A 15,333-nucleotide genomic window follows, 5' to 3' on the forward strand; every position below is an offset into this window, starting at 1 on the left:
AGTGACAAATTGAAAAAAGGGTTCCATCAACAAAAGCCGGAGAGGTGCGAACACAAAGAAATTGTGTTTCTTGTTTGCAGATGCTAACAGATTGACATATGCTAGCACAGCGCATCATCTGTGGCGCAATTTCATAGACGCTACGTACATTTTTCATGTCCTACTCAGCAACAACTCTCATCTACTGAAGGTTTGCTGTTACATGGGAGCCACTTACAGAAAAAACAAGCAGCTACGCAATTGTCTTACCGTCATCTTGCTCCCCTTTGGCGCAGCTTGCTAGCGTAGCCGCGGTGGGCAGGCTAGCCCCCAAGATGGACGCCAGCGTGGGTCCGACCCTCCTGGGCTCCCGCTGCTCCCGGTCCAAATCTTCGGAGGCGCTTCCCATCCGCTCCAGTTCCACGAGCTTCTCCAGGGTGAGCTCGGCCAGATCTCGGCCAAAGTGTTTGGCCACCGCCTTCAGAACGTCGTCCTCGTCTTTCATCTCCTCTTTGGGATCTTCCTCCGCCTCGGGAGACTCGCCCAAGGCCTCGTTCACGTGCTGCTGCAAGTCTACGTGGAACGTCGTGCACATTTTTGGGGGTTTGCACATTTATAATGGCTAAAGTGCGGAATTCTTTTTTTTTTCTGTGCATGATTGCCTTGTTCATGTCAACTCATTCGTTAAGAGCAAATGTTGACCTTGTTTGGCGTACGCGGCGTAAACTCCTCGCAGTTTGGGTCGGCTGCTTTCCAGCTCGCCGTCAATTTGGTCCTGGTAGCTTTCGATCTCACCTGCAACAGTTGCCATTGACGTCTTTTTGTCCATTGACTTGACGTCGCGTTCCAAATACCTTCAATGTCATCCATCTTCTTTTTGAGCTCCCCCTCCAGCTGAAAACAACAACAACACCTTCATCACACATCGGGGACGCGGCAGTATTGTACTTTTTGAAAAGAAATAAATAAATAAAAAAAGAATTAATTGAATTTTCTTTCTTTCTTTGTATGCCGATCCTATTATTATTGTTACATTAATTCCTTTTCAACTTGGATTTCATGAACAATTCTTTTGTTTATTTCATTGTTATTAATATATTTAGAAATGTATTCTTCATTTTAACAACTTAGCGTGGTATTTATTTGCCACCTTTAATAATGCGAGGGCGGAAGCGCTTTAAAGGACAAAGACGGACGGTCAAAACTGTGCAAAGACTTCATACGCGGCGGTCACGTTTTCCCTCCACTCAGATGTTTTTGCGCTCCAAACTTTTTTTTTTTTTTTTCTGTCACAGACGTGCCTGCTGTGCTTTCTTCTTGCGCAGTCCGGCCGTGAAGCAAGGAGGATCGCACTCCTGGTCCAAGTCCACCTTCATGAACTCGTCCACCGTCAGCAGGCTGGTGGGCGTGTCGGAAAACTCCACCAGTCTGCTCGCAAAAACCAAGCGTGCATTTTTTGGCATCTGCAATTTTCGATTCCGGATCGCGGGTCACGCACCTTTTTCTCAGCGTGTCGTCGCACACTTTGACCACATCGATGATTTCTTTGGTTGTGCGGCGAAAGTCGTGCATGCGAGCGGCGACCAGGAGAGCTACACACAAAGACAAACGCACGCTTTAAATTGCGTACCTAATCAAGTGTCCAGTCAGCGTACGACAAAATTGGCAAAAATGATTTATGTCTGGAGACAAAAATAATCTCAATATTTATAGACCTAGATTGATACTGCCCACACTTTCTTTGCAAAGTATTAGAGGAAAAGTGATTATTTACTCATCTCAACACAATACGGATTTCGAAAGAAAAACTAAACCAGGGCGGCAATCCTAGATTTGATGAGGTGAGTGTGGGATTGGCGTTTTTTTTTTATTTACAAAAAGCATTTGTTGCCATCCATTTTGGAATTCTTGGATGCAAATTGCAGCATTCTGGTGTCCGGTGCTTCATGAGCTACGTAAATGAAAGGGAACAATATGTCAATCACGATGTCAAACTCTTAAACATGGAGTCCCGCAAGGTTGGATTTTAGGACCGCTTCTTTTCATCTTACATGTCAAATGATTTTGAGAATTCCTCGAACATCCTGTACAGTTATTTTTGCGCATGAAACTCAACTTTTTTCCGTCATAAGAACATGAAGTATCGCCAAAACGTTATGAAAAATGGACCAATATCGATATTTTATTTCGCTCATCTAGAAACCGAAGTAACAAACACAAATTGAGATAAATGCGAGCGCAACCGAGAGGGTGGAATTGATCACATTTTCGGCAAGTGACATTTTTTTTTCTTCAACTTTAGGAAAGAAATGATGTAAATATCTCTTCTTGTTCAAGAGGCTGAGGCCCCCCCCACAAAAAAAGGAAGTGTGCGTGTGCGTTGTTGCGTAATGAGCAGCCGAGCGCGCCTTGAAGGAGAACACTTACGTAAGCTTGATTAAAGCGGCTGAGCTGCTCAAAGCGACTTTTTGTGCACGCGTGCGACGGCTAACGAAAAATCATCACAATGGTCAGGATTATTTTTTAGCATTTTGATCAGGATTATTTTTTAGCATTTATCTTGTTTCAATGCCAGGAAATAAAATGATTTTTTTTTTTTTTTTTAAATGGGCCTTTTGCTGGCGGGCTCATCCGTCTCCATCTTTTATGAACATTAAACATTCAGGCAAGACAGCGCAGGAACGTGTGCGCACGCACACACGACGGTGGAAGAAGGAAGAGGCGGCAGTTCCGTCACGTGGACAAAAGTTCAACTTCCAAGTGGATTTCATTTCTGCTTTGGAACGCCACTCGTGCAAAATGACAATTTTCAGAATATTTCATTTGAATTCACTGAAATGTCTCACTAAGGATTATCTTTGTTTTGAAACTCATTCAGTACAAGTCATTTTGGACCCTTCTCTACCCTAACACTTGGAAAAAACATTTTTTAAGGATCATTATAAAACACGAGATTTTTTGGGACATCTTCTGTAACATTTGAATTTTATGATCCTAAAATTACAATTTTATTCTAAGTTAATTCTGATAGAATTTATTTCCAAAACTTAGCTTTCTTATATTTTGTTGGACTTTCTTTTTCTTGCAAGATTTCTTCTCCCTTTCTCTCTTTTTGAATCAACCCGAAAAATGATCATTTTTTATGCCAATTAAAATAGGACTTTTACCGAAAATTTATTATTTTAAAATGTTTCTTTTTGTGGCGTAAAATCTTCCTGTGGCATTCTAACTTTAGTCTTGGAATACTTTTGAGTTAATTTGACTATTTGAACGATATTCTTTATTTTTTATTCATCATATAGACATTAAAAGTCTTCGATGCTCATAAAATGGCTACTTTTTTGTTTTGTATCCTCGGAATTTATTTGCAAAAATGAGAGTTTATTTTCAGTTTTCAAACATTATGTTTCGGTGTGCTCGACTTTACACTATCGTGATTTTGACAATATCCGAACATTTGGCAACTCCGCCATCGGAATGCAAATGTTGCCATTTAGGAGCAAAATATCTTTGTTGTACGTTGGAAAGAGTTAATGTTGGGGGAAAAAAAAAAAGATAACATGAATAAATCGGTGAGCATTTTTGCCTATTTGAAGAAGGCCGATTAATCGGTCGAGGCCCGGTCCTAACGTCGACGTCGAGGCGACTTTATGTACTCGCCGGAAGGGCGTTGATGGCGTTTCTGTCACTTACCGGCCCCGCAGAGTCCGGAGGGTCTTCGTCCGGTGTGCATCCAGTCCCTCTTCATCCTCTGCACCAGCCTCAACGCCGTCATGGACACGTCGTGGTTCTTGTCGCCGAACTCCAGCAGCTGGGCGAAGCGCGGGATGTAAAGGCACGGATCTTCCCGTCGGTCCAACGTTTGCAAAAGACGAGTTGAAAGCGTCATGAGCATTCCGGCGTTCAGGGTCATACGACAAAAGCGCAATCAACCGACTGGTCATCGAGGTGGGGGGGGGACAAAAAAAAACAAAACTCCTCCCTGGCAAGGTGGATGAATTTCGAAAGACTCTGGTGCTGTGGGGGGTGTCCTGGTTGCCACAGCGGGGACAGTGCAAGAAGAAAAGTGTTCCAACTATGGAGCGCGAACACGCCTCAGCCTCCCTGCTCAGGACAATTCAGGGGTACTGGAGAGGAGAGTCCGTCAGGAAGTCCAATCTCAGATTCAGGAGCAGCAATGCGGTTTTCGTCCCGGCCTTGGAACTTGAACCAGTTTTACACCCCCGGGCAGGGTCCTCGAGGGCGCACGGGAGTTCGCCCAACCAGTCTACGTGTGTTTTGCGGACTTGGAGAAGGCGTTTGACCGTGTCTCTCCGGGAGTTCTGTGGAGTGTGCTTCGGGGGTACGGGGTACTGAGCCCACTAATGTACCACCGATGTCAGAGTTTGGTCCGCATTGCCGGCACCAAGTCGGATTAGTTTCCAGTGAGGGTTGGACTCCGCCAAGCTGCCCTTTGTCAAAGATTCAGTTTCTAACCTTTATGGACAGAATTTCGAGGCGCAATCGAGGCAATGCGGGGGATCCGGTTTGGTGGCCTCAACATGGCATCTCTGCTTTTTGCAGATGATGTGGTACTGTTGGCTTCCTCAAGCCGTGATCTCCAACTCTCATTGGAGCGGTTCGCAGTCGAGTGTGAAGCGGTTGGGATGAAGATCAGCACCTCCAAATCTGAGACCGTGGTTCTCAGTCGGAAAAGGGTGGAGTCCCCTCTCCAGGTCGGAGAGGAGATCCTGCCCCAAGTGGAGGAGTTTAAGTATCCTGGGGTCTTGTTTACGAGTGAGGGGAGGATGGAGCGAGAGATCGACAGGCGGCTCGGGGCAGCGTCTGCCGTGAGGTCTGTCGTGGTGAAGAGGGAGCTGAGCCAAAAGGCGAAGCTCTCGATTTACCGGCCGATCTACGTTCCTACCCTCACCTATGGTCACGAGTTGTGGGTCGCGACCGAAAGAACAAGATCTCGGATACAAGCGGCCGAAATGAGTTTCCTGCACAGGGTTTCCGGGCTCTCCCTTTGAGATGAGGTGAGAAGCTCGGCCATCCGGGAGGGACTCAGAGTCGAGCCGCTGCTCCTCCACGTTGAGAGGAGCCAGATGAGGCGGCTCGGGCATCTGATTAGGACGCCTCTCTGGTGAGGTGTTGCGGGCATGTCCCACCGGCAGGAGGCCCCGAGGACCACCCAGGACACGCTGGAGGGACGATGTCTCCTGGTTGGCCCGGGAATGCATCAGGATCGCTCCAGAGTCGGAAGAAGTGGCTGGGGAGAGGGAAGTCTGGGCTTCCCTGCTGAAGCTGCTGCGACCGCGACACAGCCTCAAATAAGCGGAAGACAAGGGATGGATCGGATTTGTTTAGGAAGAATTTTTAATTATCGTTGTGGAATTGTTTTTTTTTTTTTTTTGGTGTAATCAAAATGACATCAAATCATTCTATTTTGATGTCATTGCAACTCTCAGGATGTTTTATTAGTTTGCTGCAAGAATGTTTCCCAGACTAAATCTTTTTGAGCCAATTTTGCGATTTATTTTGAGCACTTTTACGTTCCATATTTTCCAGTTTTAAAAGTGTTACGGACATCGTTTCAGGGTGACGTAACGCAGTCATCCGTCGGTGATCGAGGTTCATGGGGACCCTCGGGAAAGGTGAGTTCATTTTCGCCAAAAGGCGCAATCCTGGCGCATTCGTAAAAGTTTTAAACCCACAAAGAGGAAGCACCGTCACCGGGAGTAAAATCGCAACTTTGGCTTTGCACGATCCCATCAGGAAGGATTTTTGGATCAAATGCAACACAGGATTCTCGTTCAGGGAAGCGGCGGCAAGACAAACTTGAACATAAATAAAGTTGTGTTGTTGTTGTTGTTGTGTATTTTATTTGTCAATGTTTCGTCCTCCCTGTTTTGCTGAGCGAGTCGTGCATGTCAGATTTGCTGAACCTTTTATGAACACAGCTGTTTACGATTCGTGCATCCGGCTCGGCTCGTTATCAGTTTCCGGACAGAACGTTGTTCAAAAGTGCCGTTCGTTAATTAACGTGACCAAGACTGGGGAGATATGAGTGAAGATGCTGGGTCATCGCAGCCAATCAGATCACTCGCGCTCTCATTGGTCGATCTTGCGCCGGGAACCAATCACGCGCCTTGTATGAGTGCTTGTGGGGCTGTAAAAAAGTCAACTCATCTTTTTGAAACAGTCTTTATGGATTATCGATGCGGATATGGCTGTATTTGATTCTTTTTTTTTTATTAATTATTGAGGAAAAAACGAAGCATTGATCTCAAAACGGGTATCAAGAAGTGGCGAGGGAATTAACACCCCGATTTCTGGCATAAAAAATGGATTTTGCTTTTGGCTCTAACCCGCCCGGCGAAGGGGGAGCGCTCGTGTGTGCTTTGTGCCGTGACGCACTTTGCGGAGGGTTAGCTCCCTCTGACGTCATCGCCATCCGTGAACGGGATTGGTCGACACCGGGCGAAGGAGGGCGCCGAGAAAAGCGGGGAGGAGGACGAGAAGGGAAGGTTAAAAAAAGAGGGGAAAAAAGAAAAAGAAAAAGAAAGCTCAGAGCTTGGAAAGTCTCCACAACAAACCATCGGCGAGCTCCCAAACGAGCAACCCGACGGCAGCAACTCGAAGCGGGGAGGGCGGAACACAGATGCCCCGCTGGAGAGGGGAGGGAGGGGGGCAAAAAGCGAAAACAGACGACGCAGCGAGGAGGGGGAAAAAAGTGTTGGCACCCCAAGTTGGCGGAGGAAGACGAAAAAGAAACAAGGCCGAAGCCGGCCAGGATATTTTTAGATGCGCGGCTGGCGTCAACTTGGCCGCCGACGCCGTTTCCAATTTCGGCGCAGAGGAGGAAGCGGAGCGACGCGGCTAAAGTGAAGCCTTCTCTGGGCTCTCTCGCTTGCCGATGCCCACGGCGAACTGCCGGCTGCTCCGCCATGGCCGGATCATGAGGTGCCTGAGCTGCCTGCTGCTGCTGCCCGACACACTGCGAAAGTCGAAGAAGCTCGGCGGACTCTCGGCGAGGCTCCCGCTGCCGCCCTACGACAAGCACGCGAAGATGGCCGCGGAGCTGTGCGCCGCCAACAACGGCAACCTGGCGAACGGCACCACGGTAGCGGACGCCGACAAGGCGGCGACCAAGGAGGCAACGACCGTCAGCCAAGTCACCGGCGGGGAAGGGGAAGGCGAGGGCGAAGGCGAAGGCGGCGGGGCGACGGCGATCGCCACCAGCCCGACCGACGACCAGCAAAACGTCAGCAACAACAACAACCCCGCCGAGCCCCGCAGCTGGCAGGGCAGCCACCCCACACTCAGAGAGAGGTGCCGATGCCATGCCGATGCCAAATCTCACATTCTCCACATTCGCACGTCACGCCACAAATTGCCAGTTGGCAACGATATGAACCACTTTGCTCATTACCGTATAGTTACGATATTATTATCGACAAGCACTTGAATCTAAAAGGTGCTTTTTGAAGAGCCGAGACAATAATGTTTTGTTTTGAGCCAAAACATTTTTCTTATTACAATGTCAAATGGTGGTTATACACTAATGGCATCAACAGGACAGTATCGCCCCAATTCACGCTCCGATCGATATACTTGAAATAATTCACGTTGATACTCGATGCGAACGACAAATCGACAACTATCTTGATCAATTAATTAGGACGCGTTTGATTTGAAATTGTCAGAATTTCAGGGCCTCAACAGTAAATCTCCAATTTCTCAAGTGCCCCCTAGAAGCAGACTGATAATCTTTTTGTTTAAAGCTGCGCTCTGCAGGATTCCCGCCCAGAAAAAAAACAACTTTACATTTGTCCATTTCTAACTCACACATCTTATTAATAGCAGATTAACACAACAGCTTTTCACAATGAGTATCCTTGCAAGCCACTGGAAAATATTTTGCAGACTGGAATCGGGTTCGAATTTCTCACACTCTGATTTCTGTGAATGTGACGTCACGCACGTTCTCGACGACCCGAAGCTATTATTTAGCCATCGTGAGTTCTACGACTGCTCAGAAGAGAGAGACAAAAACAAAAAGGGAAACCATGACACGTGCACGCAAAGAAATGAGTGTGCAATTTCATTTTTGGGCCGCAAGTGGCAGTCGTGATGAGAAACTTGAAATCCTGCAGTGCTACTTTGATCAAAACGGGTGTGCACTCATCTGCTTTTACTCTGAAAAACTACGCTCAACATTTTGGCTGATTTTCTGACCAATGTTTGTGCATTTTCTGCATTGTTACTTTGAAATAATGTCAAATTTGGAATAAAAGGATGTCATCGATTTTTTGATTTAATGGAAAACGAACTGATCAAATCAAATTAGTTGCCAAATCTGAATGATTTATTTTTTTTTGCCTTTGGTTTGGGAATTATTTAAAAAAAATACTTGAAGTGAATCGCAAATGCTCCATCAAGGTCCATTTTTATTTGATTTATTTTTGGGGTAACTTGTGTCGTAGCCCGTCCACAATCACCCAAGTAGATTTTGTATTCAATCCTGCCCAAGGTCATTCTTTGATCTTGATTTCTTTTGTGGTTTGTTTTCGGAAGGAACGCCTTGATGTTCAACAACGAGCTGATGGCTGACGTTCACTTCATCGTGGGCCCGGCGGGCGCCTCGCAGAGAATTCCCGCTCACAAGGTACGCAAGCAAACGACGCAACAAGGCGCCAGGGAATGTCAATGCTTTTTTTCTTTTTGCGTGGGCAGTACGTGCTGGCTGTGGGCAGCTCCGTGTTCTGCGCCATGTTCTACGGCGACCTGGCTGAGGAGGAGGCCGACATTCACATCCCGGACGTGGAACCTGCCGCTTTCCTCATCCTGCTCAAGTGAGTGTCACGATTGCGCAGATAGCGGACAACTATTTCAGCCGCTAAAAAGTCGGTTTCAAATCCCCATCAAGTTGTTGTTCGGAAGGAGGGAAATGATTTACTCATCAGGTCAATGATCACGTCAACGCAGTTCATCGAAACCGAGATGGAACCGGAGCACTACTTTTTATCTATCTGAAACCACGCACTGGTCTTTCGCACCAAAAAGGCACCAAAGCACCACTTTTGTCCAACTGAAACTCAACGCCAACATATTTGCTCAACACCAAGACGGCAGCAACGCAATCATTTTTGTCCGGACAGTTCATTGACACCAAGTTGGCGTCAAAGCAGTATTTTGTCTAAATGAAACTCAATTCCCTTCAATAGACACCAAGATAGAAGCAAAGCAGAGTTTTTGTATGAATGAAATTCCTCAAGTTAGGTCAACAAAGAGTAGACAAAAAAATGCCACAAAATGACAGCATAGAAGCGTTTTTGTCTGTCTGAAATTCGTCAATTCACTTCAACGCAGTTTCTTGACACCAGGAAGGCAGCAAACTTTTTTTTTCTGAAGGAACTCCTTAACTCGCTTCAGTGTTGTTCTTCGACTCCAAGATCTCGCAAGATGGCGCAATACCACTAGTTTTATTCCAGCGAAACTCGCTTCATAGTTTCTTTGAGACCAGTATGCCACCAAAGCACTACTTTTGTCTAATCTCAACTCAACAACACTACGAAATGACGCAATCATTATTTTCCAGACTTGAAAAGCTTCTGATTACTCACCCGCAGTGAGCGAGACCCGTCTGTAATTGTCGCTCTTTGTTGGTCCTCTTACAAAAAAAAAGAAGAGAAGAGAGAGAACAAAAATAAGGCCTGATGATTATGTTGCAGAGCAGAAGGTTAAAAATAAGATGCCGTGCCACAAAGCATGCTGGGAGGATGCAGCGGCTCACTCGATGGGAATTGAGATGTGGAAGGATGGCGATTGGCCTCCCGTAATGGCGCGGCAAATCCAACGACAACTTCAAGGATTCTTCAAGAGCGGCATTTGCCACATTTGGAGGAGGACCGCGATCCTTCACGGAGCTTTTTTATCCTTTTGCGGCATCCCAAGATTCCTCGCACACGCCTCCAAATTCCACACTTGAAGGCGTACGACATCAACGCTGTCCCCAAGTTGATAATCCTTCAAATCCCGCCTTCTTGTTTTTCCAAAGATATGGAACAACTACCCTTCGAGATTCTGATTTTGTGGGATTTTAGGATTTCCGTTAAAAGCCATGACAATAATTAAGAAGCAGGAAGACATCAGCCAGGTTACTTTGAAACTTGCTTCTTAGCTACTTCCTGATTTCTTTTTTTTTTTTTTTTTTTAGAGATTGCAACCTTCGCCGCCATTAATGCTTTTTCCCGCGCGTCTCAGGTACATGTACAGCGACGAGATCGACCTGGAGGCGGACACGGTGCTGGCCACCCTGTACGCCGCCAAGAAATACATCGTCCCTGCGCTGGCCCGGGCCTGCGTCAACTTCCTGGAGACCAGCCTGGAGGCCAAGAACGCTTGCGTCCTGCTTTCTCAGAGCCGCCTCTTCGAGGAACCCGAGCTGACGCAACGCTGCTGGGAGGTCATCGACGCTCAGGCCGAGCTGGCCTTGCGTTCCGAAGGCTTTTGCGAAATTGACGCGCAGACGCTGGAGATCATTTTGCTGCGCGAGACGCTCAACGCCAAGGAGGCGGTGGTGTTCGAGGCCGTCATGAGCTGGGCGGCCGCCGAGTGCCAGCGGCAGGGACTGGTGCCGGACACCCGGAACCAGCGGCAAGTCCTGGGCAAGGCGCTCTTCCTGGTGCGCATCCCCGCCATGAGCCTGGAGGAGTTTGCCGACGGGGCGGCGCAGTCCGACATCCTGACACTGGAGGAGACGCGCAACATGTTCTTGTGGTACACGGCCGCTAACAAACCCCGGGTGGATTTCCCGACGAGTGCCAGGACGGGCCTGGCGCCGCAGAGGTGCCATCGATTCCAGTCCTCGGCCTACCGGAGCAACCAGTGGCGCTACAGAGGGCGCTGCGACAGCATCCAGTTTGCCGTGGACAAGCGGATCTTCATCGCCGGGCTGGGTTTGTACGGTTCCAGCGGCGGCAAGGCCGAGTACGGCGTTCGCATAGAACTCAAGCGGCAGGGCGCCACGCTGGCCCAGCGCCTCACCAAGTTTGTCTCGGACGGCTCCAGCGGAACCTTCCCCGTGTGGTTCGAGCACCCGGTCCAGATCGAGCCCGACGCCTTCTACACGGCCAGCGTGGTTCTGGACGGCAACGAGCTCAGCTACTTTGGGCAGGAGGGCGTGACGGAGGTGCAGTGCGGCAGGGTCACCTTCCAGTTCCAGTGCTCCTCGGACAGTACCAACGGCACCGGCGTGCAAGGGGGGCAGATCCCCGAGCTCGTCTTCTTCGCCTGAACGGCGGGCGGTCGCTGGGACAGGCCGGAGTGCGGCGGGACTTTGTGTCATGTCGCATCGCAAACTAACCCACACTCTTCTGGAACTTTATTTAATTTAACTTTATTTTTTTATTTAAACACTTTAGTTGTTGACAACACAAGCGGACTAATTTGTGTTCCAGAAACAAGTCGGGTTGACTCGAGGCAAGGTGGCTCAACAACAACGAGCCAGAGTCGTGCTCATGCGCAAAAGTTCAAAGAAATGAGTCCAGAGGCAGCTCAACTTTTCGTTGCTCAGTTGCCTCCGTTCAACTTTTGCAGACGACCACAAGCCGAGTAACCGAGAAACTGCACACGCGCAATTCGGGTTCGGTCCCAAAAGTTGAGCCAACAAATCTTCCGGAAGGCCGCCGCCACTTTCACACAACCAAAACCCCAAATTTCAAAACCGTCTTTAAAAGCTGCCATGAGTTTCTGTCACCTGAATATTCTTCGACCAAAACGACCACCTTTCTCCGCTTATTAACAAGTGAGAAAATTCCAAACATCGGTCGAGAAATGTCATCCTTTAGGCTCCAGTTTTTATGCCCAATTGAAGTTTGGACATGCAAAAGGTTGCAGCTTGGAATTTATTTTGGATCAAGGCAAATTGCAAATGTTGCTCGTTTCAGTTTTGGCACTTTAAAGGTTTGAAGTAATTCCCCCAACAAAGTTTCAAGTTGCATCCCCGAAACATTTGCCGTATTACCACGACCGAGAATCGACACCGACGAGTGGCATTCTTGCCGTTTTGCACTCGAGGACGCATTCATCAATGACTTGAGGCTGTCTGAAGAAGCGTTTACGTACCGGGATGACGACATAAAAGTTCTCACAAATTGCACACGTGGCTTTGCTTATGCTTTCTGTGTGTGTGTGTGTGCGTGCGCGCGTCGGTCTTTCCGATGCAGCTGATGAGTTGCTAATGTCGAACAGCCGTAGAATAGCGCCAACTACAGCTGTGGAGGACTTAACTCGATGTCAGATTTGGTTTGGCTTAAGTATCGGCACCAATATCTGGTATCAGTACTCAGTCATCCCTAATTATGCAGCCTCCATTTTTCATGAGAAAATTCCAAAATTAATGGAAATTTTTAACAACTTATTTTTTTCTCAAATGACTAAAAACACTCCCGAACAAAAAAAATTAACTAAAATCCTACTCTTGAGGAGCGACATTTTCCCACGAGAACATTTGCAAATATATGGGGGGGGGGATGTAACGCCGGTAATTCACACTCTCTCAACAAATTCACAAATTAAAAAGGCCTTTCTTTAAAGTTGAAAATGCTCAACATGTTTAGAGAAGACAAAATGCCCAATTCAATGGTGAGATTTAACAAATGGCGGCAAAATGAGCAAGCTCAGTTTATTCTTCGCAAATTAATTGGAACGCTCCTCACTCGGCGCTCACCAACTTTCCGGAAAGTGAGGACTGATTTGTGAGAAGGGCGACACACTTGATGATTTTTTTCAGACACTGATCATGATAATGGATCTCAATAACTTCAAAAAAGATGCTTGTTTAGAAACGATCATGTCCTATTCTCAACGCTGAGCTATTTTTAGAACAGCCTGGCGGGCTACCACATCGGTTCATCGATCATGTCCAAGTACTGGATGGCGATGCACATTTAAGCTTTCATCTGACTTTCCATGTTTTCGCGATCCTCATTCTGCAGAGGCCAATATTGCGATATCAATTTTTTAGATTGCGCGTCTTTAAAGTGTAGCACTAATTGTCTGTTTTGATGAAGTATTCAAAGATGTTGAAATGGGGGACGGTACCTATAGCGGGAGGCTTGATGCAAAGGTCTCTGGAGAGCGCCAGGAAGGTTTTCCCCAAAGTGTACACGTTCACCTGGAAAGACGACAAGGACGGAGAAACACATCAGCGTTGAAATCTGCGGCGCAGCGAGGGCAAAAAGAACGACGTGGCTCCGCTGAGGTCTCGGATTCGTCGCAAGAATGGAAGCGGCCATTTAACAGCAGGTGAGCAAAATATCAGCACGTGCTCAACGCAAAGCTAAAAAATTGACAGTATGTCATGACGACATCATTGCGATGTTGAGAGTTCACCCCGTTTCGTTGGTTATCAGCCTTACGAGAGAGATTTTCATCGTGATACAAAGTCAAACGAAATGGAAGGCCAATAGCACGGATCCCGATGCAGATATCGTTGATGCGCAGGAAACGGAAAATGCACACGAGAACTCGCCTCTCATTAGAAATGGCGTTCATCACTCGCACAAGTTGAAAAGAAATACCTCATCTTTGAAATGAAGGACATTAACGTGTGCCCCCTCTTCTGCTTCCATGGTTATCATCGCTATTATTCATACATTCTGCAAATTTGCACACTTTAGATTAAAAAAAATAAGCACAGCAAAAATGTATCAGCTGATTCAAACGATGGAAATTTAAACTGTTCAACATTCCAAAAGTGAATCTGTCCCACCAGGATTTTCCACACCACAACAACGTGGCGCTCGAAAGCAGCCACGTCAGCGCAAGCCAGTCCACACTTGGGCTTGTCGCGTCGGGACTTCAAAACAAGAAAATTCAATTTAACCTCTCTCCGCCTTTGTGGCGTTCTCTGTGACGTGCACACGCTCGGGGCCGGCAAACAACGAGGCGCTCGAAAGCTGGTGAATTAAGTCACCATTTTTCTTGGGGCCAACGTGCCCCATCGTTCTCTTTGCTCCTTTTTAGCCATCACCGGAAAATGCAAATAATGCATTTTGAAAATATGAAGGCATTTTCCCTCGCTCTCATTTTCCTATTGCAGTTCAACGTCGCCTCTCAACATTTACATCATTTCATTCTTTCAATGTGTGTTTTTTTTAAACCACATTATTGATGCGACACGCGTGCAATCCAAGAGGGCGACAGGTGTGTGTGTGTGTGTCACAGATGTTTCATTATATACGCCCCCCAGAAGGCTCGACAAACGCAGATTTGGCGCCCCCCCCCCCTCAGGCGGTCTCTGCCAGAAAGACAAAAGGCCGCATGACAAAGACACGAGGCGTGCTTTTGACTTCCTTGGCCAGCACAAAGCACGACGGCGTGCGGACAGAAGGCAGCAAAGGGTCACGAACCTTCCTCTGATCGATGTCAACCTTGCACCGCCGCCCCCCCCCCCCCGCCCGGAAAAAAAAAAAAACATTTTAGGATTCTCCAGCCCAGTGCTATTCTGGGAAAACAATTCCATCCAGGAATTTACATTCAGGAATACTTGACTTTACTACACATATCTTTCCCGTACTGGAGACACACGAAAGGACGACGGTAACCAAAACACGCAAAGTAACGAACGCAGCAGTCGAAGAAATCACAAGAGAAGTCGCGCATTGGCAACGGAAAAAAAAAAGGAAGTAACGTGCTCGAAATGTCGGAAGTTGTCGTTGCGAGCTCGCGTGTCCAAGTTTCAACATGACTAAGAATGGAGTAAGCTGCCAAGTCTGCGGGTTCTGAGCTCGATTCCCGCCATGACGTGAACACGTCACCGACGGAGTCATCCCCGACTCATAACACACATGGACACACACGCACGCACATGCACGCATGCCACAAGTGGGCGTGTATGGCTGGGAGGGGCTTCACCTGGACAGCTGCTTGTGTCAAAATATTCCCACTCCCAGCAGCTGCTGGGCCTCAAGAGTACACACACACACACACACACACACACACGCGCGCACACACGCTCCCCGACGCACTGTGAGCGGGCACCCAAAGTCGGCTCCCGTTTCCTCGCACCCCAGGTGGTTGCGTGACGAGAGCGATTGGCATACCTGGACGATGTCGCTGAGGTCCAACAACATGTCTGCACGGCGACCGTTAAGTTCACGTTTTGGGTTAGAAGTGAGGACCACATGTCGGAGAACTCTTTCTTTTTTTCCTTTTTTAACCCCGACAACAACGCAAGCCGTTTTGGAACAAACCGTTTGATACTTTCGAGAAATCTCAAGCAGTTTCAAGCATTAAATGTTGTACCTTCCACAAAATCATCTCAAACACTTCAACTTGTTTACCTTCTCATCTCAAACTCTCCCA

The 15,333-nt window shown here is 47.6% G+C and overlaps 2 protein-coding genes across 3 annotated transcripts in view; one reads left to right on the forward strand and one right to left on the reverse strand.

Moving 5' to 3' along the window:
* The window catches only part of brf1a (BRF1 general transcription factor IIIB subunit a), a 29,485-nt gene that overhangs the window by 10,504 nt on the left and 3,648 nt on the right, over nucleotides 1-15,333 (reverse strand). For both annotated transcript variants that reach the window (XM_088309054.1, XM_088309046.1), the window contains 8 exons: nucleotides 15,072-15,103; nucleotides 13,069-13,141; nucleotides 3,673-3,822; nucleotides 1,478-1,571; nucleotides 1,281-1,407; nucleotides 834-873; nucleotides 682-774; nucleotides 250-552 (listed from right to left, as the gene is read on the reverse strand). In XM_088309054.1, the coding sequence (XP_088165180.1) occupies nucleotides 250-552; nucleotides 682-774; nucleotides 834-873; nucleotides 1,281-1,407; nucleotides 1,478-1,571; nucleotides 3,673-3,822; nucleotides 13,069-13,141; nucleotides 15,072-15,103 (912 nt within the window). The remainder of the gene's footprint in view (nucleotides 1-249; nucleotides 553-681; nucleotides 775-833; nucleotides 874-1,280; nucleotides 1,408-1,477; nucleotides 1,572-3,672; nucleotides 3,823-13,068; nucleotides 13,142-15,071; nucleotides 15,104-15,333) is intronic.
* Nucleotides 6,249-12,124, forward strand: LOC148342552 (BTB/POZ domain-containing protein 6-B-like). The gene is made up of 4 exons (XM_088309067.1): nucleotides 6,249-7,293; nucleotides 8,539-8,629; nucleotides 8,698-8,816; nucleotides 10,228-12,124. Exons 1-4 carry the CDS (start codon nucleotides 6,878-6,880, stop codon nucleotides 11,258-11,260), a joined length of 1,659 nt encoding a protein of 552 aa, XP_088165193.1. The 5' UTR covers nucleotides 6,249-6,877; the 3' UTR covers nucleotides 11,261-12,124.

Source organism: Idiotropiscis lumnitzeri, chromosome 1, assembly GCF_059441095.1.
Source record: "Idiotropiscis lumnitzeri isolate Australia: NSW breed Sydney's pygmy pipehorse chromosome 1, RoL_Ilum_1.0, whole genome shotgun sequence".
Lineage (NCBI taxonomy): Eukaryota > Metazoa > Chordata > Actinopteri > Syngnathiformes > Syngnathidae > Idiotropiscis > Idiotropiscis lumnitzeri.